The sequence below is a fragment of the Oryzias latipes genome, chromosome 3, assembly GCF_053564925.1.
Source record: "Oryzias latipes strain Hd-rR chromosome 3, Olatipes_Hd-rR_3.1".
NCBI classification, from domain to species: domain Eukaryota; kingdom Metazoa; phylum Chordata; class Actinopteri; order Beloniformes; family Adrianichthyidae; genus Oryzias; species Oryzias latipes.
Window position 1 is genome coordinate 40931273 of NC_136239.1, and position 25574 is coordinate 40956846.

At 43.1% G+C, this 25574-nt stretch overlaps 1 protein-coding gene and 1 pseudogene across 9 annotated transcripts in view; one reads left to right on the forward strand and one right to left on the reverse strand.

The window, feature by feature from the left end:
• The window catches only part of LOC105357636 (uncharacterized), a 545012-nt gene that overhangs the window by 380959 nt on the left and 138479 nt on the right, over positions 1–25574 (reverse strand). For 5 of the 9 annotated variants that reach the window (XM_078944705.1, XM_078944708.1, XM_078944707.1 and 2 more), the window contains 8 exons: positions 22805–22855; positions 15046–15144; positions 14730–14839; positions 13611–13657; positions 13444–13502; positions 6682–6732; positions 4440–4538; positions 4203–4336 (listed from right to left, as the gene is read on the reverse strand). The exons of 1 other annotated variant lie outside the window; for it this stretch is intronic. In XM_078944705.1, coding sequence (XP_078800831.1) covers positions 4203–4336; positions 4440–4538; positions 6682–6732; positions 13444–13502; positions 13611–13657; positions 14730–14839; positions 15046–15144; positions 22805–22855 — 650 coding nt within the window. The remainder of the gene's footprint in view (positions 1–4202; positions 4337–4439; positions 4539–6681; positions 6733–13443; positions 13503–13610; positions 13658–14729; positions 14840–15045; positions 15145–22804; positions 22856–25574) is intronic. 3 more of the 9 variants (XM_078944710.1, XM_078944712.1, XM_023953741.2) reach the window with 3 other exon arrangements.
• On the forward strand, positions 6911–13001 carry LOC144991104 (uncharacterized; annotated as a pseudogene).

The window sequence follows — 25574 nt, forward strand, 5'->3', positions numbered from 1 at the left end:
GTGAGTTCAGGCGACCGTGATTAAACACTTCTCAAAGTCTTTCATAGTGTTCACAACCAGAACCTTGGCCCGGTCCTCTGGACCAAGTCGTTTGACATAAATCCTGCAGCCTTTAACCCAAGTGTTCTCAATCTGCTAACGCTTCCTGAGAAGCTGTGCATGTTTTGCGATTTCAGCATTTCTTCTGGTCAGATGGTCGTTCAGATAAGCAGTAGATCCTTTGAGATTCCTCCTTTGGTTAATCAGAGCTAGCTTGTGTTTTTGATTCACAAACCTGATGAAGATCACTGGTTTATCCGTCTCCTTTCTCCTGGGGAGCAGGTGGCAGGTCTCGATGGTGTTGAGATCCAGGGAAATCCCTTTAGACGTGATAAATGATTCCACTTGTTGCTCCAGAGGCTCTCCGTTTGAGAGAAACTGCTTGCGCTCTTAGCTTTAGTAATGCTAACTCCAGCTGCATTTAGCTTTGCCCGAGGTTTGATCGTTACTCCAGTGAGAATGAAATTATTCATCCTTACTTGTTGTTCCACATCATCCAGTTTTTTCTCCAGAATGTCGACCCGGTTTTCTCGTTTCTCGTTTTTAACGCGGAGCCTCAGGAATTCTTCCAATAGCACTGTGAGCGGCGCTAGCTTAGCATTCAGTTGTTCCATAAAGGGATACAACGCAGCTTGGATATCATCAAGAGTCTTTTTAATGTCTTCGTATTCCTGGCCTTTCTTAGGGGCCATGGTCAGCTCTCTTTTTTGGAGGAAATCAACTTTTTAAGTCGTTTGAAGATAGTTGTAGCCGCACAGACACACGCGTCCTGTGCTGTAACCCAGAACCGTAAAAAATTGCTTTAAACAAGCAACCCGTAAGTTGGAAAGAGAATGGCGCCGCTCCGGTTCAGAGCAGGCTCTGGATATCTGGAAACATAGCCTATTAAATTATAAAAAAGCTCTGCGTAGAGCTAGAAGCCAGTACTATTCAACCTTAATATCAGAGAATGGAAACAATCCAAGATTTCTTTTTAGCACTATAGCTAAATTAACTCGCAGTCAGAGCTCAGTAGAACCACATGTTCCTGTTTCTCTCAGCTCTGATGATTTTCTTACTTTTTCGATAGTAAAATCTCAAATATTAGACATAAGTTAAATCAAGTTATTCCTACTATCAGCCCAGAACAGGCTGAAGTGGTAGAAGTGGAGGCATCCATAGAAACCTCTGTAACATTAGACTGCTTCACTGCTGTGGATCAAGCGGAAATAACATCAATTATTACGTCCTCCAAATCCTCAACGTGTCTGTTAGACCCAATTCCCACTAGACTTTTTAAATAAACTTTTCCCCTAATTAATGATCCCATATTAACAATGATAAATGCCTCTCTGGAAACGGGTTACGTGCCACAGTCTTTTAAATATGCAGTTGTTAAACCTCTTCTGAAAAAGCCCAGTTTGGATCCTAGCATCTTGGCCAACTATAGACTGATATCAAAGGTTTAGACCCCACCACAGTACGGAGACTGCACTAGTTAGAGTCTCTAATGACTCTAATGAAGTCTAATGACTTCAGAAAAGGGACTACTTTCTATTCTGGTCCTGTTGGACCTCAGTGCAGCCTTTGACACTATCGACCACGGTATTTTACTCCATAGACTAGAGCAGGACATAGGGATCAGAGGATCTGCTCTCCAGTGGTTTAAATCCTATCTGTCCCATAGGTATCAGTTCGTTAATGTAAATGGACATTCCTCTCAGTGAACTCGAGTCAACTATGGAGTCCCACAGGGCTCAGTCTTAGGACCGATCCTGTTTACGCTTTATATGCTACCCCTAGGAAACATAATCAGGAAACACAGCATTAATTTTCATTGTTATGCCGACGATACGCAGTTGAATTTATCCATGAAGCCTGACCAGAATGACCAGATAGAGAAACTGAACGCCTGCATCAGTGACATCAAGACCTGGATGACAATTAATTACCTCCTCTTGAACCCAGAAAAAACTGAGGTCATTATACTTGGACCTAAAAACCTCAGAGATGCTCTGTCTGCTCAGATAGTCTCCCTGGATGGTATAAGTATAGCCCCCAATTCCACAGTTAGAAACCTTGGGGTTTTATTTGACCAGGATTTATCATTTAAGGCTCACATATCTCAGGCGTGTAGAACTGCCTTTTTTCACCTGCGGAATATTGCTAAGATCAGAAATCTACTTTCTAAGAGTGATGCTGCAAAACTCATCCATGCATTTGTTACGTCTAGACTGGATTACTGTAACTCCTTGTTAGCAGCGTGTCCTAAGAGTTCCTTAAGAAGTCTCCAGCTTGTTCAGAACGCAGCAGCTAGATTGTTAGCAGGAACCAGCAGAAGAGATCACATCACTCCTGTGTTAGTTTCACTTCACTGGATCCCAGTTGATTTTAGAATCAAGTTCAAGATCCTCCTGTTAACCTATAAGGCCTTACATGGAATGGCCCCGTCCTATATTAAGGACCTCATAGTCCCTTACCACCCAAACAGAACACTTCGCTCGCAAAATGCAGGACTGCTTGTGGTTCCTAGAATTAGTAAAAGTACGGTTGGAGGTAGAGCGTTTAGCCACCAAGCCCCTGTCTTATGGAATAAACTCCCAGCTCATGGAAGAGAGGCCGACTCAGTTTCTACATTCAAAGCTAGACTGAAAACATTCCTCTTTGGACAGGCTTATTGTCAGACTAGTTAGTATTCAGAGATTAGTTAACTTAATGTTAATATGTTTAAATTAAACTTAATAATAACTATTTCTTTTAAAAGGCTGCTAGAAGTTGAAGCTGGGGTAACTATGGTGCACTGGGGTTCTGTCCTCTTTTCTCATCTACTTCTACCCTTCCTCTCTTCTCTATTCTTGATCATCATTTGTCATTTAGTTCTCCATGCCTCTGTTTGGTGCAGTGATTCATGTAATGTCCCTCTTTTCCTCTCCCCTCCTGGGGAGTGGGAGTGCTTCCAGACTCCAGTTGGTTCATCCGTGCTCCTGTTCCTGACCGTCTACTTCGTCTCTGCTCCTGCTCCTACACCTGGCTGTGGTTCCTGTCTCCGGCTCGACTCGCGCCTTTGACTGTCCCCCAAACCACGGCTGGATGAAGCTCGTCTGCTGGACTTTAAATATGTAGTTGTAGGGTTGATAAATTAATTTTTCTCTATGAGTTCTGGTAAATTGCCTGTCCGTCCTGGGGGAGGATCCCTCCTTCATGTGGACACCCCTGAGGTTTCTTCGTTTTTTTCCGGAATCCGTTTTCTTTTTAGAAGTTTTTCCTTACCGCGAAGGGGGGTCTAAGGGCAGGGATGTCCAGTTTGGCTTAGTCAGTTTGATAGTTCAATTTAGTATTTTCCTATTGAATTCTATGTACTCATAATCCTTTTGATATTTTGTTTAACTTTTTCAATTACCTATACGAAAGCCCATTGAGACGACTGTTGCTGTGAATTTGGGCTATAAAAGTAAAATTAAATTGAACTGATGGAAAACTGACTTAAACCACGCTAACACCTCAGCAGGTAATGGTAAATGACGAATATTTATATAGCGCTTTTCGACCTACAAGGACAAAGCGTTTTACAGTCACAGCCCCATTAACCCAGTCACACACATTCACACACTGGTGTCTACTCCACTGCCAAACACTGGTGCCCGCCTATCACCAGAGGCAGAGGTGAGGTTCAGTGTCTTGGCCAAGGACAACCTACTGTTGGGCGTGCAAGGTGGGAATCGAACCTGCAATATTACGATCATGGGTCGACCGCCCTACCGCTGCACCACGGCCGCCCCCATCTCCTTTTTAAAGACACATCCTGGTGTTTTCTAAGAAAAATGAAGATTTAATAAAAAAATGTTATATGTAAATGAGAAAGGGAGGGTCGTGAATATAAATAAAGAATATTTTACATTACTGTAAACATTTTAAATTCCTGATTTTGTTTCTCACCACAGATCGTTACATAACATCTTTAGGATATTTTCAGTGATTTCAAAACCTTTTGTTTTTAAACAGGCTAAAATTACACTGTTAACTAGTCTAAGCCTTTGTGCATGTGGAAATGCACGAGTCTTTATATTGGCATTTGTGTCTCTGTGTGTGATTATGTGCGTGTGTTATGATTCAAACTGCGTATTTAAATTATTTTACAAACCAGTGTCTTATAAAAATAATTTAAATACGCGTGTGTGTTATACCTGGTTACTGGACGTTTGCTCTCCACATCGTCACTCTTGTTCATGGAAGAGTCTTTAGGGAGGCAAAGTTTAGCGTTCATCAACTCTTTGTTAGCTCTCAGTCCATAATAAATGTTGTCATCCTTCTCTTCTCTCTGCACATACATGAACACACACACATTTGCACAGAAACACACACGTGCACGTCTGAGTTCTCTCTGTCTTCATCTCATCATCTTCATATTTTGAGAAACTCACCTCAACTACAATCTGTTCTTCTTTCAGTTTCTTGATGAAATCTTCCTGTTGATCATTTAGGTCCTTTTCACCACGAAGAACGAAGTCGTTCCTCTGAGCCTGTTGGAGACCCCCCCCCACACACACACACATCAGTAAATAAATCTAGGACAGTTTGTCAGAGGTTTGCTTGTTCTGCATCTTTTAGGAGAGTGATCAGAAAAGGTTCAGTCTGACATCACCACCCAAACATGGAAACGTCCCTTTGAGGCTTCAAAAACAGCTCAGATGAAACTGAAGCCGGGTTCTTGGATGTTCTGGTTCTTCTTCAGAAATGCAGCAGTTTTCCCAGAACTATTTCAGAAACTCTTGAAGATGAGACTTTGCATGGAACATGAATCAGCCTCCAACCTGCCTGGACCCATGGAAAAACCATCATGGATCGGCCCACTTCCAATGTGGGATTTCTTTCAGAGAAGAACTTCCAGTGGTCTGAAGACCAGAGCTCCCCCTAGAGGTGACTGTGATGTCACCTACAGAAAAACAGCCTTGGGACAAAATGCTCTTTCTGTGAAGGCCGGTATATTTTGGAACAATCTCTCCCTCTGTTGGAGAATGTGCAACACTACAGACTTTCCAAACCCGCCTTAAACAGCTTGAAAGTAAACCTGGAATCGTTGATGTTGAAGCTGTAACTTTGCATCTTCCTCTGATGTTTTCCTTTGATTTTATGTACAGATTTGTGTTTTTTTTTAACTCTCTTCTTATCGTTCTTTGGTGTAGGGCTGGATGATAAATCGATTTTATTGATCAATTAGATTTGTTGTTTTTGATGATTTCTTTTTAGGAAAATCTGCATTTTCTTTTCCCAGATCTTTGTTTTCTTGGGTTTCTGTTGTTAGAATTTAGATCACCACTGAAGACAATAAATACCTCAGTTTATTTAGAGGCATTTATTGTGGCTACAGGAATTTTTAATCTGCAATGCAAAGCTATTTTCTACATCGGAAAAAGGGTCACGAGGGGTTGAGGCATTCAGACATAGCACTACTGAAGGCCCAGCTGTGTAATGCAAGGTCGGCCACTGTTTTTGACTCATCAGATAAATTGGCTGGTAGAATAAAAAAAAATCTACCAGACAAATTATTCAATTAATATTATATTAGGTCAAATGCAAACAGAGAGGAAATCACAACATCATGAAAATATCTGATAGAAACAACAGTGTTTCTTAAAGGAGCTCCTGCATTGATTTCTAATCCACTTTGCCTTCTGCTTTTCAGAGGGCAAAGTCAAAAGTCAAGCAGATCAGTGGTAGATGTTCCTGCTAAATCCACCATGGATTACATTAAAGTCAGCTCTGTTCTTAAATGACACAGATCAAAAAGTTCTCTGTGGCTCTGTGTCAAACTGGACAAGGCTCCATGTGACTTCCTGAAAGTTCTTTCAGATTAGAAGGTCTGAAAACTGTGATGTTGCCTAAGCCTGCTAGAAGGCCCTGCTGACACGACTCACAATCTGGTTGGTTGAAAGAAATGAACGTCAGATATTGATTTTGCATTGGAAATTCACAAAGTCCAGATTGAACAAAATAGATTTATGACAAACTATATATTGTATTTGTGTCCCTCACACTACAGCGTCTCTCAACAGATAAACCCCACCTCCAGTACCCTTATTGAGTCTGGTTATGTTTTCTTTTTTTTTTTGGTAAAATTACCAGAGTGAAGCCCGTTGAGACAACTGTGTTGTAATATTTGGACATAGAAATACAATTGCATTGAATTATTCTTCCTTTAGATGGACTCTTCCTCTCCAATGTGATCCTTTATAATAAATTTGGGAACTGTCCGTGTTATCTGATGGTAGCTTTATTGAAACATGAGCAGAAACTCCAGATTATCTGGTTTATTGTAATAATCTGTCTATATTTGTATTATAGCATTACAACTACTAAATCTCATTCTTTTTATGTGAGGCTCCAGGACAACCTCTGTTGTGATCTGCAGCATCAGAAATAAATGGATCTGAATCTTTCAATTGTCTTAAACAATCAAAACTGTTCATGAATGCATGAAAAAGGTGAAGTTAAAGAAACTAAATTCAGCTAAGGTTAAACTTCTGACTGAATTCTCTTTTCCTCAGATTCTGACAAGTTTTCACATCTGATCAGGAAAACCTTCATTTTTCAGAATTTACATGAAGAATTTGTGAGTTTCTCTTTAAAGTGGAAAAAAGTTCTGATTGGCTGGAAGAGACTTACCATTTCATTGAGGAAACACTGAGCCCTCCTCATTTTAGCCTTTCGCTCTTGCTGCAACAAACACCAAACAAACAAACAAACATCAGATCAAAATGCGTCTTCATTGTGGATTTTTCTTCTGTGTCCACGCTGAACACTGGGGAGGGGCCTCCCTCACAAGACTGATTCAGCTGAACGGGATTGCTGCAGTTTACCTCCCAACCCGTACCCTTTTCCCCCGCAGACATATATGAACAACCCATGCAGGCGGGGCGGGCGCAGGTGTCTGCGGAGGAATGGCAGCGACGCCAGCAGGAAGGCTGGTGCTACTACTGCTGGGAGCTGGAGCAACTTGTCTCCTCCTATGAAGAAACCTAAAAGGGTGAGTCAAGTCTCTACTGCTGCTGGACCCACACGGAGACTCACTTCTGGGATGGGGGCAAGAATGTGACAAACACAGTAATTGCATCCCCACTTGGAACCAATCCAAGAGGAAAGTTATTACCACAGGTGTTCAAGACACCGTAAAATGGTTTCATGTGTGTAATGGGTATGGCTTAATAAATAGAAACAATACAAAAGAAGATGTATTTGTTCCTCAGACAGCGATCAAAAACAACAATCCCAGGAACTTTCTTCGTAGCATTGGAGATGGAAAGGTTGTGGAGGTTGACGTAATGGAGGGTGCCAAGGGCTCAGAAGCAGGCAATGTGACAGGTCCAGGTGGTGTTCCAGTAAAAGGTAGTTGCTACGCCCCTAACAAACGGCATTTTCAAGACAGTTCTTCCCCCAAGGACCTAGACTTGCTGATCTGAACAAGCCGGCTGAAAGACAAGTTGCTGATGGTCTTCCAGTTGCCGACGGAGATGGGTCAGAGGAGGCGGGCGCTCTGAAGCCTCAGCAGCATGTCGCCGTAGAACGGGAAGACCACCTCTTAGTGAGCAGAACAGTCAAGTTGAAGAGCAAGTTAAAGAAGGTGGTCAAACTTTGCAACAACCAACACCCCAACAGAGGTTTTAGCGTCCATACCACAGATCTGTCTGCCTTCACCAGCCACTTAATCAACGCACAGAAGAACAAAAGGCGCCTGCTCCGGAGGACACCAAAGAGCATGGGGAGGCAACAGACAATCAAGGCTAGAAAAACACACAAACACTACTTACTTTTAAATAATGTGTGTCATCAAAAGTTCTTTCGGGTTCTTCAAATACTGTTTAAACAGAATAACATTATAATTCAAAACAGAAATACACCTGTAGAGTTTTCCAAAACATAGATTTAATGTGTTTTAACTCCCAATTTTCTTTTTGTCTCTCTTTTTCTTCCCCGTGCATGCTCATACAAGAGTCAATGAAATATCCCCACGAACGCGCATCGCGGCCTCTGTCAGTCCAGTAAATCCAACCAAAAGAACTCCCCCAAAAAATAAACTGGTATACCAGTAGAATAAAACTATGTTATTTGGGTACCCAAGAAAAAAAAATGTGTCGATCTTACCAGTTGGTCTTTTTTATCAGTTTCTTTAAATGCGCCCACTCACGGGATCGGGCACGTCGCTCCCCTCGGCCTTTCGGTTTATGCTCCCCCGTCACTCATCTGGACTCCACAGAATGGTTGGTGGGATAAATCCAGCAAGCAAGGAACATCTAATATCTTGTAAGTCTTTGGTCACGGGAGAAGAACACGGCGGCAACTGTCAGCGCGTCTTTCACCTTCCTTCTTCCCTCTTTTGCGCACCTGTTCCGACCCCATTTAATAACCTTGGGACGGGACTGCCGTGCGTCAGGTGAACCGTCGGTAACATAAATAATAAACCCATGAACATTACACAACGACCACATCCAGAAATGACAGTGGATAACATATTTCTTCACAAAATCAAACATGTTAGTTCCCTCATACACAAACACAGGTAGAACTAATGTTTCTTCTTTTTTTTTTCGCTCTTCATAGTCATAATGTGACCCCGTCACACATCTAGAAACTGCGCCAACCGTCTAGACCAGCGGTTCCCATCCCCAAGCCGCGGATCTGTACTGGTCTGTGAGTCATTTGGTACTGGGCCGCACCAAAAAAATAAAATAACTTACATTGCTTCCGTTTTATTTTATTTCTCAATTTGAAAGATGTTTTATTTTGAAAAATTGCCAGATTCTCTGTGACATCCGTCTATGTTACTCTTGACGCAGACCAAGGCACTCTTCTCGGTTACGTGATAGGTTACCGCTAAAATAAAACCCAGGACCTAGCAAAATAAGTAAAAAACAAACGTCTTTGGAAAGTTTGTTTGCCAAGGGGAAAAGGCCAAGCCAGGAGACAAAAGAGCAGCCTCTACCCCCCCCCCCCCAAAAAAAAAAGAAAACTAGATTTAATAGACAGTATCAGGAGTCCTAATTAAATACAGATTTATCCCAACAGTAGATTCCCTCCAACCATTCCGCATTGTTTTGAGTCGGATTTTTCATACACTTGGTATTTGCGGTGTATCATATTTTGAAGGCATGTTTAAACGTTGTCATAGTGACCACAGAGTGTTGTGTTTACTTATTTTTTGCACCATGAGAGTGGGAAGGGGAGAGGATAATGAGACCTGTGCGATGAGCAATGTTACGCATGTCAAAATAAAAGTCCAGAGTTTGTCTTATTACGTCTCTCTGCCTCCTTTATCGTAGCCTTGCTACAAGTATCTCTACGCCACATTTAAAAGGTCGGTCTGTGAAATTTGCATTGACATGACATGAAATGGGTCCGTGGCGCAAAAAAGTTTGGGGACCGCTGGTCTAGACTAATGTTTTTCAACCTTTTTTGAGCCAAGGCACACTTTAACCTTGACAAAAATCTCACGGCACACCAGCATTCAAAATAAAAAAAGAAGGAGAAACTCTACAGTCCCTCCATGATCTCATGTGCATTTTTGTGATAATTGTGGCAGAAAAAGCTGAAAGCTGTTTTTTCTAAAAGATGTAATAAAAGTTACGTTGGAAGATTTAAAAACTGTTTGATGTGTGTTCATTGTGGTTTCAACACAAAAGGAAGACTCATTGTGCGCTGAGATGCTGTCACTTTATCCCAATGCATCATGGGAGATGTAGTGCTAAAAACTGCCGCAGAAGGCAGACAGACTCTCTTCTCTGAACTTCATTGTTTTGCTCACTTGTTCCACAGTCTGACACCGGATTCTGTGGAAAGCTACACCGCTAAAGATGAGCTGGAATTTTTGTTTGAACTAAGAGACTTTATGAGCAGAATCTGAACAAGGAAGTGAAGACTTTAACCACTTCTGATTGGTCAGACTGTTGACGTTTGATTAAGCCTCCAAGAATGATTGGTGGAGACAGTTAAAGGGGCGGGACTTTTCCGAAAACAGCTGAAGCTGCAGCTAAATCGCATTACCGTCATTCTTATCAAACTGTCTTTAATAGAATCAAATAAACACAAAGAAATAAGTATTTTATGATCTTTCATATTCCTAACTCCTCAGTGTTTTACCAGGATCTGTTTGGATGAACACAGAGCTGAAATCCTGGAGATGGGAAATGTTTTTAGATCAGTTAATGAGGGCAATTTCCCACGGCACACTTGACCGTCTCCCACGGCACACTGGTTGAAAAACGCTGGTCTAGACGATGCAGGAAAAGAAGTTCTGAGTTTTCTGCCTCGAAAAATGATGCAGACAATTCTGCATCAGAGCCTTGTATCCCCCTTCTGACTTCAAAACAGACTGACGAGATGCCTTGTCAAAATCCCCACACACAGTGCCTTGCGAAAGTATGCAGCTGAATAATATTGCATGCCTAATATTTCAGTCTTTTGTTTGTTAAAAAAGTTTGAAATATACAATAAATTTTGTTCCACTACATAATTGTGTCCCACTTGTTGACTCTTTACAAAATATTAAAGTTTAATTTCCCTATGTCTGAAGCCTGAAATAATGCAAAAGGTTGAAAAGTTCAAGGGGGCTAAATACTTTTGCAAGGCACTGTATGTCTCCATAAATTCCCCATAAAGCCCTGCAGCCAACTGAGCCAGCTGCCGTAACAGTCCCCACGCCAGCAGAGTGACACGCAGTCACATGACACAGGAGAAAAGACGGGAGCTCTCTTTACAGCTGAGCAGCCCTGGGACTGGGAAAGGTATGTTTTTTTAGGAGCAGACTTCTGACTTCTACATGTCCTGTGGTCCTGGACCATCTAGTGTTGGTCCTTGAGGGGGGTACTGTCGTATCTTGTCCATCGTATCTTGTCGGTCTTTATTTTGTCCTGAGTTTTGCACTTTTGGTCTTGTGTTGCACTTCTTGTTTTGCACGAACTCTACTCTTGTTTCAGGCCTTGTTACTTCCTGCCCTAGTGTGTTTCCCTACGGGTGATTGTCTAACACTTGTCTAATTGGCCCCCTGCGTTTAATGTCTGTGTTTGGTCTTATCCCTTGCCACAGCAAAAGCCTTTGACTGAGAATAAAGCCTTTAAACTCTGCATCTGCATCCAGGCCTTAGTTCTGTCCTGAAAGAACACTTTGCCCGCAAAATGCAGGACTGCTTGTGGTTCCTAGAATTAGTAAAAGTACGGTTGGAGGTAGAGCGTTTAGTCACCAAGCCCCTGTCTTATGGAATAAACTCCCAGCTCATGTAAGAGAGGCCGACTCAGTTTCTACATTCAAAGTTAGACTGAAAACATTCCTCTTTGGACAGGATTATTGTCAGACTAGTTAGTATTCAGAGATTATTTAACTTAATGTTAATGTGTTTAAATTAAACTTAATAATAACTATTTCTTTTAAAAGGCTGCTAGAAGTTGAAGCTGGGGTAACTATGGTGCTCTGGGGTTCTGTCCTCTTTCCTGTTTTTACTTCTACCCTTCCTCTCCTCTATTCTTGATCATCATTTATCATTTAATTTTCCATGCCTCTGTTTGGTACAGTGATTCATGTATTGTCCCTCTTTTCCTCTCCCCTCCTGGGGAGTGGGAGTGCTTCCAGACTCCAGTTGGCTCATCCGTGCTCCAGTTCCTGACCGTCTACCTCGCCTTTGCTCCTGCTCCTTCACCTGGCTGTGGATCCTGCCTCTGGCTCATCTCTGGCTCGTCTCTGCTCTGTACCTGACCGTTTACCTCGTCTCTGCTCCTGCTCTTACACCTGGCTGTGGTTCCTGTCTCCGGCTCGACTCGCGCCTTTGACTGTCCCCCCAACCACGACTGGATGAAGCTCATCTGCTGGACGTTATATATGTAGTTGTAGATTTAGATAAGTTATTTCTTCTCTAAAAGTTCTGGTAAATCGCCTGTCCGTCCTGGGGGAGGATCCCTCCTTCATGTGGACCCCCCTGAGGTTTCTTCATTTTTTCCAGGATCCGTTTTTTTAGGAGTTTTTCCTTACCGCGAAGGGGGGTCTAAGGGCAGGGATGCCAGTATAGCTTAGTCAGTTTGTTAGTTCATTTTAGAATTTTCCTATTGAACTCTTTGTATTCATGATACTTTTGAGTTCATGTTTTACTTCGAAGCCCATCGAGACGACTGTTGTTGTGATTTTGGGCTATACAAATAAAATTGAATTGAATTGAATTGAAAATGGTGGGCAGCCCCAAGAAACTAGGATTTCAAAGCCCCCCTTACGACCCACACCACAGTAGCCAAAAACCAAACACAGCCCATGGCAGGAGCCGCCCACCACCCATTTGGAATCTCATCAACAAATGCCAGAGCAGAACCAGGCGCCCGACCCGGGTGCCCCAAAGATAATTATGCAACCACTACTCCTCCCCTACCCCGCACACTACATTACCCCCTTAAAAACCCCTTCACCCTAAATATCCCTCCACCCCTCCTCCAGTATCCGCCCACATGGACCTCCCCATCCACCAGAGAGGAGGGTGGGCCCCAGCGCGCTGCAGCAAGGTAGCCCCTACCTGTCCCCACCTATGCACTCTCACACTCACACACATTCTTCTGGTTGCCCCCCGTCACCACACAGTAACCTCCGCCGGCCAACCAACCCCCCTTGCACTGCACACCCTGCCACTGCCTTGACCAACAGGATCCCCACAAGCCAGGCTGCCCATAGAGGACCCAGGCGGGTAAAGACCGGCTGACCCTTCCCTAATCCTAATTATGCATCTTGGTGTGTGTCTGCTGTTTATGTGATACAGGTACAATGAGGGGTATCCGGCCCCTAGGACCCCAAGCCCCCCCTTGCGATCCATGCAACAGCAGCTCAACACCCAACCCGACCCCTGGTCACTGATCCTGACCATCAGCAACCGCTCTCCCCGCGCCCAGATGAAACCAACCCAGGAACTCATGCTAGCCAAGTGTGCAGCCCCCCCACCTCCCAGGCAACCAGAGTCATGATTTTTGTAAATGATGCACATTATATTCCTTTTAATGAATTGGAAAATTTTTAATTTGAGGAAATGCAAATCCCAAACTTTTTCTTGTTTCAATCTAAGATTAGAGGACACTCTGACTTTAGCATTGATTATTTAGACTGACAAGTTTGTCCCTGAAGGGTCCACGACAACGTCACAAGTTCAAATCAAAGTAAAGTCTGTGATACAGAGTCATCAATGAGTTTGATTCAAGGTTCAAGTCATTGTTTTACTCCTTTAAGTTTGAGACTAAAATAAGTCTCAGTGGAGCCAAGTTGAAGTTTCTGATCCAAGTCAAGTTTGATGGGAACTCTTGTTTAGACTTCAATCTTCTCTGAGGATCAAATCCAAGTCTGAGTTTCTCTTTCAAACCATTAGAGCCTCAACTTTCCACAGAGCAGCAGTTTTCTTTGGATCAGACTCACCTCATACAAGCAGAACTTTTTTTCAAACACGCCTTTCTCAATCAGAGCATCCAGATCATCTGTCAGAAATAACATTGTATCGCTGTGAGAAGATGCTGCACTGCTGCACATTTTCTATGCTGATGATGTGTTTATGATAAACCTGAAAAACAGCAGCTCCTACTCACCTCCTGTGTTTATCTCTGTCTCATTGAGAATGGATTCAAGTCTGGGACTGAGGGAAAAACAAAAGTGTGATAAAGTTCAGACTATAGAAACATTGACAGTGAGACACATTTTCAGACTTTCTCCTGTTGTTGTTAATCACAGCTTAACAGAGATCCTGATTCTGGAAAACATACAGAGTTCTCTTGTTTGGTCCAAACCAGAGTTCAGCTGAACTTTTACATCTGACCAAACAAGAGAACCATCAGAGGAAACCAGCTGGAACGTGGATGAAACATTGTTGCGATAATTGCACATATGTTACATAAGTAAGTCATATTTACTGAACTTTTGAACTATTGTGTGATCATATATGGTAAAGTGTTTGTGTGTATTTCTTTTCTGCAAGAAACTGGTTCTCAGGAAAACAGGAGATGACCCAGCACAGCTATCTTGCATTGACCCGGTGACAGCTGGTCACCTAAGATCTGCAGGAGATGGGCCCTAAAACCACAGGGGTCAACAACAAAGCTGTATCTCATAGGAGCAATTGTTTCTTTTAAGATGGTGTCCAGATTAGCTTCCGGACCTGTGTGGGCTGCTTTTACTTCCCCCACCCCTTAGAAGCAGACCTAACATATTTGTATTTAGGGAAACACCTTGTTTTTAATAAAAACGAGGAGGCAGACCCTTGTAAATTCAGAGTAAATTTAGATAATTGCCTGAGTGCGTTCCCTGTCTGGTCTCTCTGGAGAAAAGATTTAAAGTGAGTCTGAGTCCTTTCTTCCTGCTTAAATATAGCTGAGAAGTGTTGGCTTAGATTTAGATCCAACATATGTCCGATGGAAAAGTGACTTGAAACCAAGCTAACACCTCAGCAGGTCTTCTTTGTAAAGACACATCATGGTGCATCCTAAAAAATCTGAAGATTTTAATAAAGAAAACTATTTGAATGGGAAAAAAATTGAACATTCAGATTCCTACCTGGTTTAAAAAATGTTCACATTTATTGCTCTTGTTTTTAGACTGAAATAAAACAGTGTAACAGTCTTTGCCTGTGTTCATGTGGATACCTGCATGTATACGTGTGCGTGTGTGCAGGGATTGGTAAACATGCATGTGTTTGTGTGTTTGTGTTGTACCTGGTTGCAAAGGTGTTGCTTTCTGTCACATTTTCCTTGCTTTGTTTCTCCTTTACCTCCTTTTTTTTAACTCGCAGTCCATAAAAAATGTTGCCATCCCTCACTTTTTCCTGCACATACATGTACAGACATGTGCACACAACACGTGCACGTCTGAGTTATAATAATAATAAACTTTATTTGTATAGCACCTTTCAAGATAAAAATAGCAAAGTGCTTCACAGTAAAACACGGTAAAACACAGAATACTGAGAAATTTAAGAAAAAGATTTCTCTCTGTCTTCATCTCATCATCTTCATATTTTGGGAAACTCACCTCAACTTCAATCTGTTCTTCTTTCAGTTTCTTGATGAAAACTTCCTGTTCCTTCTTTTTGTCCTTTTCACCACGAAGAACGTAGTCGTTCTTCTGAGCCTGTTGGAGACCCCCCCCCACATCAGTAAATAAATCTATGACAGTTTGTCAGATGTTTGCTTGTTCTGCATCTTTTAGGAGAGTGATCAGAAAAGGTTCAGTCTGACATCACCACCCAAACATGGAAACGTCCCTTTGAGGCTTCAAAAACAGCTCAGATGAAACTGAAGCCGGGTTCTTGGATGTTCTGGTTCTTCTTCAGAAATGCAGCAGTTTTCCCAGAACTATTTCAGAAACTCTTGAAGATGAGACTTTGCATGGAACATGAATCAGCCTCCAACCTGCCTGGACCCATGGAAAAACCATCATGGATCGCCCCACTTACTTTCTTTCTAACTTACAGTTTTTTCATGACCATAAGGCGCACTTAAAAGTCTTACATTTTCTCCAAACTGTAGGGGGAGCCCAATGAGGCGGTGGGCCTAATGCGGGGGTCGGCAGGAGCCGCATGCGACTCTTTAGCACTGCCCTAGTGGCTCCCTGGAGCATTTTCAAAAATGTTTAAAAATGTAAAAAGATGGGGGAGAGAAATATATTTTTTGGTTTAATATGGTTTATGTAGGAGGAAAAACAAGATACAAACATTCTTAACGTTTTCCAATGCTGTAATAATGTGTAGAATAAATATTACATTTCAACATTTCTGTCAACTTAGTTTTGCGTCATCGCCTGCGACACACGTTTCTACCAGCAGGGCAGCAGACCGCTAGTGGCTGATGTAAATGAACCACTGTCAGTTCCGTGCATTGCTTTGTAACAAATCACCCTCCACTCAGCGAGGGGAACGTCACAACGCCGTTCTACGGCTGGGGCATTAAATACCAAGACAATCTGCCCTCTAATATTACCAAGAAAAAAACTCATAACAGTTTGTTTGTGCAGCCGTGTACAGTGTGAGCATGACAAACGTATATTAAACACTTCGCCCAACACTCAAACATCAAAAACCCAATTTCCCTAAATACACAATATATACAAAAACCCACAGTTCAAACCCAAGTCCTGCAGTTTTGCTAGCAAAAACGGAACGCATTCCACCCGTCAAAGAAGCTGGCACAGATCCTTGTACCAGACGATCCGAGGTCTTTGGGAAAATATATTCAGTAGGCAAATAAACCGAGCTGGGAAAGGTAATCTGTATGAGAGATCGCTTACTCCTCCGCGCTTCTGCGTCTCTGTCAGCTGTGCCCCCCCCCCCCCGCGAGTCTCCTTACAAAAAAGAGGTGTGTCGCCCTGTCACCTGGCTGTCACCTGTCAGCTGGTACCTTTCAACCAATGGGGTGACGACAAATACAACACATGACGAGAAAGCTTCATTGAAATAAAACTTTTAAATAAATAACCAAGTTTTCAATATCATCTGTAGTGGCAGCCATTACAGCTTGATGAAGTTGAAAGTGAATATTCTGATCTCCTGCTACACAACAAAGTCCGATGGCTGTCCAGGGGGGACGTTTTGCGTTACTTTGTCGTCTGTTTCGAACACGTGAAAACATTCACTGTCATGGGGCATCACGTTCCATTTTATTGTTTTTTGTTCGAATCTTCAAAATAAAAATGACATCAGAGCAGTCACGTGACTCATCGTTCTGCGCTGAATGTACCGCAGGGCAAATAAACATTTAATCGTTAATAATGCTCATTATGTATTTGTAGCAACTTAGTCATTTTGATAAAAGGCTAATATAGATACATATCGCATGTGTTGCCTTCATTATAAGGCTTAAATAGGGCTTTTAATATTTTGCGGCTCCAGACATGTTTGGGTTTTTTTGTCCAATTTGGCTCCTTCAACATTTTGGGTTGCCGACCCCTGGCCTAATGTTTAGTTGTAGGGCGTAGAAGAGGCGGGCGTGAGAATGGGGGAGGGAAGTGTGGGCGTGAACAACATTGTTTCCAACATGGCTGAAGCACAGTTTAAAGTGCTATCAGCTACACGTAGGAACATGGGAGCAGCTGCAGAGAATCCAAGATGAATGAATCCATGGTTCACGTGTGGAGGAAGCTGGAAAACAAACTCCCACAGTCAAGAGGACGCAGCTGAGTTTCCACGGAAAACGGCGACTCGGGCGATGGATTAACGATCAGCTTGGAGAAGCTTCTCTGCCGTCACCGCATTCGGGGAGAGACTGCGTTTGGCGCGAGTGTGTGTGTGTGTGCTGAAGCCGGTGTGTCTGCTCTCCAGGCGTGTTAAATAGAGGGGGACAGACACTCAGCATACGTGAGTCTGTGAGCAGGCACTGTGTTACTCAGTTAAGGAAAACAGTAATAAAAAGAATCTTTTATTGAAGTGCACAATGAAATTGTTATCAGCAGCTTTTTTCCATTAAATATTAAAAATAAATTAAAGCCGCAAGCGGCGTTGTATGGCCCGCAGACGCAACCCGCCTTCCACGCCCAACTCTACGCACCACCGCCCTCACCGCCCTCACCGCACACTTTTGATGAAGGCTAGTCAAAACTGCATATGCTAATTATGCTAACTATGCTAGCTATGCTAGCTATGCTAATGTGGCTAAAAGTGCTAACATAGCGATCAGCATCATCAACTGACTCAGAAAATCACATTACCTAAAATGCTAATTATGCTAACTATGCTAGCTATGCTAATGTGGCTAAAAGTGCTAGCATTGCGATCAGCATCTTTAACTGACTCAGAAAAACACATTATCTAAAATGCTAATAATGCTAACTATGCTAGCTATGCTAATGTGGCTAAAAGTGCTAGCATAGCGATCAGCATCATCAACTGACTCAGAAAAACACATTACCTAAAATGCTAATTATGCTAACTATGCTAGCTATGCTAATGTGGCTAAAAGTGCTAGCATAGCGATCAGCAACATTAACTGACTCAAAAAAACACATCACCTAAAATGCTAATTATGCTATCTATGCTAGCTATGCTAATGTGGCTAAAAGTGCTAGCATAGCGATCATCATCATTAACTGACTCAGAAAAACACATTATCTAAAATGCTAATTATGCTAACTATGCTAGCTATGCTAATGTGGCTGAAAGTGCTAGCATTGTGATCAGCATCATCAATTGACTCAGAAAATACATTACCTAAAATGCTAATTATGCTAACTATGCTAGCTATGCTAATGTGGCTAAAAGTGCTAGCATAGCAATCATTATCATCAATTGACTCAGAAAAACACATTAGCTAAAATGCTAATTATGCTAACTATGCTAGTTATGCTAACATAGCTAAAAGTGCTAGCATAGCGATCTGCATCATCAACTGACTCAGAAAAACACATTCCTCCATTGGTGAGAGCTATGTGTCATAAGTTGATAAAAAAACCCACTTTTTCCAAAATGGCGGCTTTTCTGTTGATTTTATCTCCATAGCAACCATTTTATGTTTTGGTCCCCTCGGGATGATGAACAGATTGACGTCAGTTTCGGACAAATCGGTAAAATGAAACTTTTTGTTGTCCTTAGCAACAGTGGTTTTATGCTAACCACGCCCACATTCCTTATATGTCCATATCCAGTGTTTTTCAATGTATTCAGTTTCAGGCATTAATGCATGCATTCAATTTTCACTGTATTGTATTGAAATGCATGGGAGTTATAACAGTGCGCCACTTTGCTAGCTTGCCACGCGCACGCCGTTCAAAATCTACAACTTCTAATTCCAACATATTGTCCAGAGTAGCTGGCCGTTGGTGCCCGAAAAGTTACGAGACGATTGAGGAAAATTCCAACGACGAGTTTTCGTTTGTATCTGGTGCTAAAGGTGCTTTTTTGAGAAAATTCCAGATGGCGGCCTTTTCCCAAGGTCAAAGGTCAACGACACTTCTGGGGTGTTTGTAGACTGGAGCTGGCAGCAAGTGTGTGCAATTGCGTGAAAATCGCTCAAACAAAAGTGTCTTTTCCCCATATTGTGGGAAAACACGAAAATCGCCAATTCTCAGAGTTCGCCACAAAATGGCCGCCAAGCCGTAGGTCGTGTGGCCGTCCCATAATGCTTTCAAAACATCTTTGGGATATCCCCGACACGTGTGTCTTGGTTTCGCGGCTTTATTTTGAAGTACATTTTGTTCGGCCCCATACGCGATTTTCGGCCCATTCATTTTTTTGACGGGATCGCTGGCCGTGATGTCATCGTCTTCGGGGGGGTGACGTTGACTTTGTGGAAAATTCATTTGCAATTTATCCCAGGTGTGTGCACGTTTTGGTGACTTTTCGAGCATGCGGCGGGGGTCAAATTCTCGCTGAAAGGCGGCGAAGTCGTCGTTCCAACTGCGAAAACAATATGGTCCTTGCAGTCAGTGACTGCTGCTGCGGGCCATAATAAGGTATGAGGAATAGCAGTGCGCGACTTTGCGAGCTCGCCACGCGCACGCCGTTCAAAATCTACAACTTCTAATTGCAACATTTTTTTCACAGTAGCTTGCCGTTGATGCCCAAAAAGTTTCGAGACGATCGCGGAAAATTCCAACGACAAGTTTACGATTGAATCCAGGGGTAAAGGCGTTTTTTATAGAAAATTCAAGATGGCGGCCTTTTCCCGAGGTCAAAGGTGGACGAAACTCCAGAGGTAGTTGTGGACTGGCTCTAGCAACATGTGAGTCAAATTTCGTGAAAATCGCTCGAAAAAAAGTTCCTTTTTCCATATTGTGTAGAAACGCGAAAAACTCAAAATGGCAGATTTTGGCACAAAATGGCCGCCAAACCGTAGGTCGTGTCACCATCCCGTAATGATTTCAAAACGTCCTTTGGATATCGCGGACAAGGGTATATGGGTTTCGTTAGTCGATTCTCAAAAAAAAAGTTCCGAATTTTTTCGTTTTTGCCGAGTCGGCACATTTTTTTGCGACGGTTTTTTGCTTACCACGCCCGCATTCCTTTATCGATCTTGTCGTGCGTAGCATCGTTTTGTTCAGCGTGGGCCAAGGAATCGCATATTTCCTCTTCACGACATTGCGATGAAAAATGTGCGAGCTAGCCAAGATGGCAACGGTTGCTAGCTTGCCACGCGCACGCCGTTCAAAATCTACAACTTCTAATTGCAACATTTTTTTCACAGTAGCTTGCCGTTGATGCCCAAAAAGTTTCGAGACGATCGCGGAAAATTCCAACGACAAGTTTACGATTGAATCCAGGGGTAAAGGCGTTTTTTATAGAAAATTCAAGATGGCGGCCTTTTCCCGAGGTCAAAGGTGGACGAAACTCCAGAGGTAGTTGTGGACTGGCTCTAGCAACATGTGAGTCAAATTTCGTGAAAATCGCTCGAAAAAAAGTTCCTTTTTCCATATTGTGTAGAAACGCGAAAAACTCAAAATGGCAGATTTTGGCACAAAATGGCCGCCAAACCGTAGGTCGTGTCACCATCCCGTAATGATTTCAAAACGTCCTTTGGATATCGCGGACAAGGGTATATGGGTTTCGTTAGTCGATTCTCAAAAAAAAAGTTCCGAATTTTTTCGTTTTTGCCGAGTCGGCACATTTTTTTGCGACGGTTTTTTGCTTACCACGCCCACATTCCTTTATCGATCTTGTCGTGCGTAGCATCGTTTTGTTCAGCGCGGGCCAAGGAATCGCATATTTCCTCTTCACGACATTGCGATGAAAAATGTGCGAGCTAGCCAAGATGGCAACGGTTGCTAGCTCGCCACGTGCACGCCGTTCAAAATCTACAACTTCTAATTCCAACATATTGTCCAGAGTAGCTGGCCGTTGGTGCCCGAAAAGTTACGAGACGATTGAGGAAAATTCCAACGACGAGTTTTCGTTTGTATCTGGTGCTAAAGGTGCTTTTTTGAGAAAATTCCAGATGGCGGCCTTTTCCCAAGGTCAAAGGTCAACGACACTTCTGGGATGTTTGTAGACTGGAGCTGGCAGCAAGTGTGTGCAATTGCGTGAAAATCGCTCAAACAAAAGTGTCTTTTCCCCATATTGTGGGAAAACACGAAAATCGCCAATTCTCAGAGTTCGCCACAAAATGGCCGCCAAGCCGTAGGTTGTGTGGCCGTCCCATAATGCTTTCAAAACATCTTTGGGATATTCCCGACACGTGTGTCTTGGTTTCGCGGCTTTATTTTGAAGTACATTTTGTTCGGCCCCATACGCGATTTTCGGCCCATTCATTTTTTTGACGGGATCGCTGGCCGTGATGTCATCGTCTTCGGGGGGGTGACGTTGACTTTGTGGAAAATTCATTTGCAATTTATCCCAGGTGTGTGCACGTTTTGGTGACTTTTCGAGCATGCGGCGGGGGTCAAATTCTCGCTGAAAGGCGGCGAAGTCGTCGTTCCAACTGCGAAAACAATATGGTCCTTGCAGTCAGTGACTGCTGCTGCGGGCCATAATAATAATCAATCAGCTGATCTCAGTTTATGATCATGTAAAACAAAAAAAAACACTGGAAAACTAAAATAACTTTTTTAATGAATTTAATGATGAGTACTCTAAACATTAACTATTGATCATGCACATGTTGATTATTGTGAATTTTGTTTTTGACTGAATAATTTGTTTGTAATTTATCCGATTAATTCTAACTTAGGACAAATATGCATCTTAAGAAAAAAAATTATCATGAAAGTATTTTTGAAGCATAATTCAATGTTTTAAGTAAGTATTTGGTCCTGTTTATACAGGCCAGGTTTGTCCCACCGAGGAAAATTCTCCTCCTATCTGCTGACTGCGAGCCTACTGAGCTCACCTGGACCAAATGCCCAGCAGTTCCTACTGACGCGGTAGGACAAACACTCCAGCAATAACTCTACCTGCAATAACCAAGCAACAACCATTGAAGGCTAATTTCATCCACTTCAAAGACTCTTACTCCAACACCCAAAGAGGTTGAACTTGTTTGATCACTGGACTGGAAAAAAATCTTATTGTCCTTGTCAATTTTCTGTTTACTGTAAATATATCTGCATCAATCCGGAAAAAAGAGTTTTTTTGGTGTGATGTATATTTCCACATTTCCTAATGAGACAAACCTGCCTAGTCCGATTCCTTAATAAACGTGCAGTTTAATCAAAAGTGTTACCTATATATTGTATTTGTGTCCCTCACACTACAGCGGCTCACAGCAGATAATCCCCACCTCCAGTACCCTTATTGAGTCTGGTTATGTTGTCTTTTTTTGGTACAGTTACCAGAGTGAAAGCCGTTAAGAAAACTTTATTTTAATATTTGTACATAGAAATACAATTGCATTGAATTATTCTTCCATTTAGATGGACTCTTCTCTCCACTGTCATCCTTTGTAATCAGATTGGGAAATGTCCGTGTTTTCTGAAGGTTGTTTTAGTAGAACATGAGCAGAAACTCCAGATAATCTGGTTCATTGTAATAATCTGTTTATAGTTGGATTATAACATTACAATAATAAATCTCATTTTAATGTATGGCCTTAGAACAACCTCTGTTGTGATCTGCAGCTTCAGATATAAATGGAACTGAATCTTTCAATCGTCTTAAAAAATCAAAACTCTTCATGAATGCATGAAAAAGGTGAAGTTAAAGAAACTAAATTCAGCTGAAAGTCAAACTTCTGACTGAATTCTCTTTTCCTCAGATTCTGTCATGTTTACTCATCTGATCAGGAAAACCTTCATTCTTCAGAATTTACAAAAAGAATTTGTCAGTTTCTCTTTAAAATGGAAAAGTTCTGATTGGCTGAAAGAGACTTACCATTTCATTGAGAACACGCTTAGCCTCCCTCTGTTTTACCTTTTCTTTTTCCTGCAACAAACACCAAACAATCATCAGATTAAAACACGTCATCCTTGTGGGTTTTTCTTGTTTGTCACAAAGTCAAAACTTCTAAAGAATTCATCAGGGACAGGGGTCCCCAAACTGCGTCCCGCATGCAGGACCCGGCCCGCCCACCCATTTGACCCGGCCCCCTGAACGATACCAGATAGAGACCCTTTTTGTTTGCATTATTATTTCTTTAAGCTGGCCACGTGAACATGACTCGTGGAAACATGGAAAACAGAATCCCTGGTGTTGTTTCCTCATGTCAATAAAGCTTATTTGATCATAGTAGTAGGTTTAAAGGTTGTCATCTGGACTTGGTTTTTAAATTTGAAAACGTTTCACCTCTTATCCTAAAGGCTTTGTCAATACTGAAAAAGCTGGTAAAAGAACTGGTTTATTTGTGCTGATGGGGGAGGGGTCAGACCTGAAAGGGATAGTATTGTTTCCGTGGCCTACATGGTTTCAGGTCGTTAGGAGTCCTTGACTGACTGGCGGCGCGTGCACACGCAGCGGTTCCTCTCTCCCCTACCTTCTGTGTTTTTGTTTTTTGGCTTTATCTTTTTGGGTTTCAAGGATTTACTGTTTTTAAAAGAATGTACTCATACACCTGCGTGGTCCTGCTTGCCATCAACGGAACCACTGCTTCAGACCATTTTCTGAAGAATCTACCGGTTGAACTACGTGACTGCGGTCTGCTCCGGACAGAGAGGAGACGCCACAGGCGGTGCATGTGGAAGCAAAAGAGAGGGAAGCGTGGAGGCATCCGTGCTAGGCTAGCGGCTAGTCCTCACCGGCCAGCTATCCCAACAATAACGCTGGCCAACGTACGATCTCTGGACAATAAACTGGACTATATCCGCCTGCTACGCACATCATCCAGGACTGTGTCTTTGTCTTTGTGGAAACGTGGCTAACGGACAAAGTCCCGGACTGTGCCATCCAGCTAGCCGGGTTAGCATGCTTCCAGGCCGACAGGATGCTTGTTGAGTGGGGTAAGACCCGCGGTGGAGGACTCTGTGTGTTTACATCAGCGATGCTTGGTGCCGGAATGCCAGAGTGGTTTATCAACACTGCTCCCCCCTGGCTGAGTTTGTGATCGTTAAATGCCGGCCATTCTACCTGCCGAGAGAATTTAGCTCCATACTGCTGGAAGCAGCATACATCCCTCCCAGCTCCACCACCAACAGGAGTGAGGCTCTGTAGGAACTACACCAGCACATCAGTGAGCAGCAGACAGCACACCCTGATGCCTTCCTCATCCTGGCCGGGGACTTCAACCATGCAAACCCCAAGAGCGTGTTTCCACAACTCCATGGACATATCAACTTCCCCACAAGAGGTAAAAACACCTTGGACAATGTTTACACCCCACACAAAGGAGCCTACAAAGCCCTTCCCCTCCCCCACCTGGGCGCCTCAGACCACACCACTGTTATGCTAATGCCAGCATACAGGCCAAAGGTGAAAGCCGTCAGACCAGCTGAAAAGGTGGTTTGTGTGTGGCCTGAGGGATCTACTGAGGCTCAACAGGACTGCTTTGCCATCACTGACTGGAGTATATTCAAACAAGCAGCCACCTATAATGACATCACTGATCTCCAGGAGTACACAGAGACCGTCACATCCTACATGAGGAAGTGCATGGATGATGTCACAGTAACCAAAACCATCACCCTTCGAGCCAACCAAAAGCCATGGCTGACAGGAGACGTCCACAGACTCTGGAGGGAACGGAACGGTGCCTTCAGAGCCGGGAATGAAGCTGGTCTGAGAACAGCCAGGGCCAACCTGTCACGAGGCATCAGGCTGGCCAAGAGGGAGCACTCCAGGAGGATGGCTGTCCACTTCAGTGACAGCAGTGACACCAGGAACCTGTGGCGGGGCATCCAGACCATCACGGATTACAAGCCCGCCCCACAGGCCTGCGACTACTCAACTACTCTGCTGGACCAGCTAAATACCTTCTTTGCCCGCTTTGAGGCAGACAACAGCATCCCGACATAGATGACTCCTCCCCCTCCCAGTGACCTGGTGCTGATGCTATCACATGACAGCGTGAGGCGCTCACTGGGAAGGATTAAGCCACAGAGAGCCCCAGGACCTGACAACATTCCTGGCTGTGTCCTGAGGAACTGTGCTGATGAGCTCACAGATGTGATCACCGACATCTTCAACCTCTCACTAGCTGCGTTTACATGGGCAAAAGTAATCGGAATGAACGCCTGCTCGGAAAGAAAATTCGTCATGTAAACGCGCCGTTTGGAATACTCTGCCCCGATCAGTGTGGATCAGAATTTCTTTCCGATCGAGATAGGTAGGTTATACCGATCGTTTATCCGATCGTGGGACCTGGGGGTGAGTTATCATTCCTGGGTGAGTACTACTAACAAGGCATTTAGCCTGTGGGACATTCGTCATGGATGCATTCAAGCTAATCCTGCTGTTCAACCTGCGCAACTACCAATTCATCTGGCACAGGTCATGAACTTATCATCTGCTCTGCCCAGAGATTTACCTAAACTTCAAAGTGTTCTAGCCTTGCATCTTTTTAACAAGAGATTTTGTTTGGTATCATCCTCCCACAAGACAGACTCAAAATGTAGGGCAATGAGGCAGAGATTGTTGATTGTTTTGCTTTTACTTCTGTCTGGCAATATGCAACCTAACCCTGCTCCTAAGCTACAGTGTACACAGACACCAT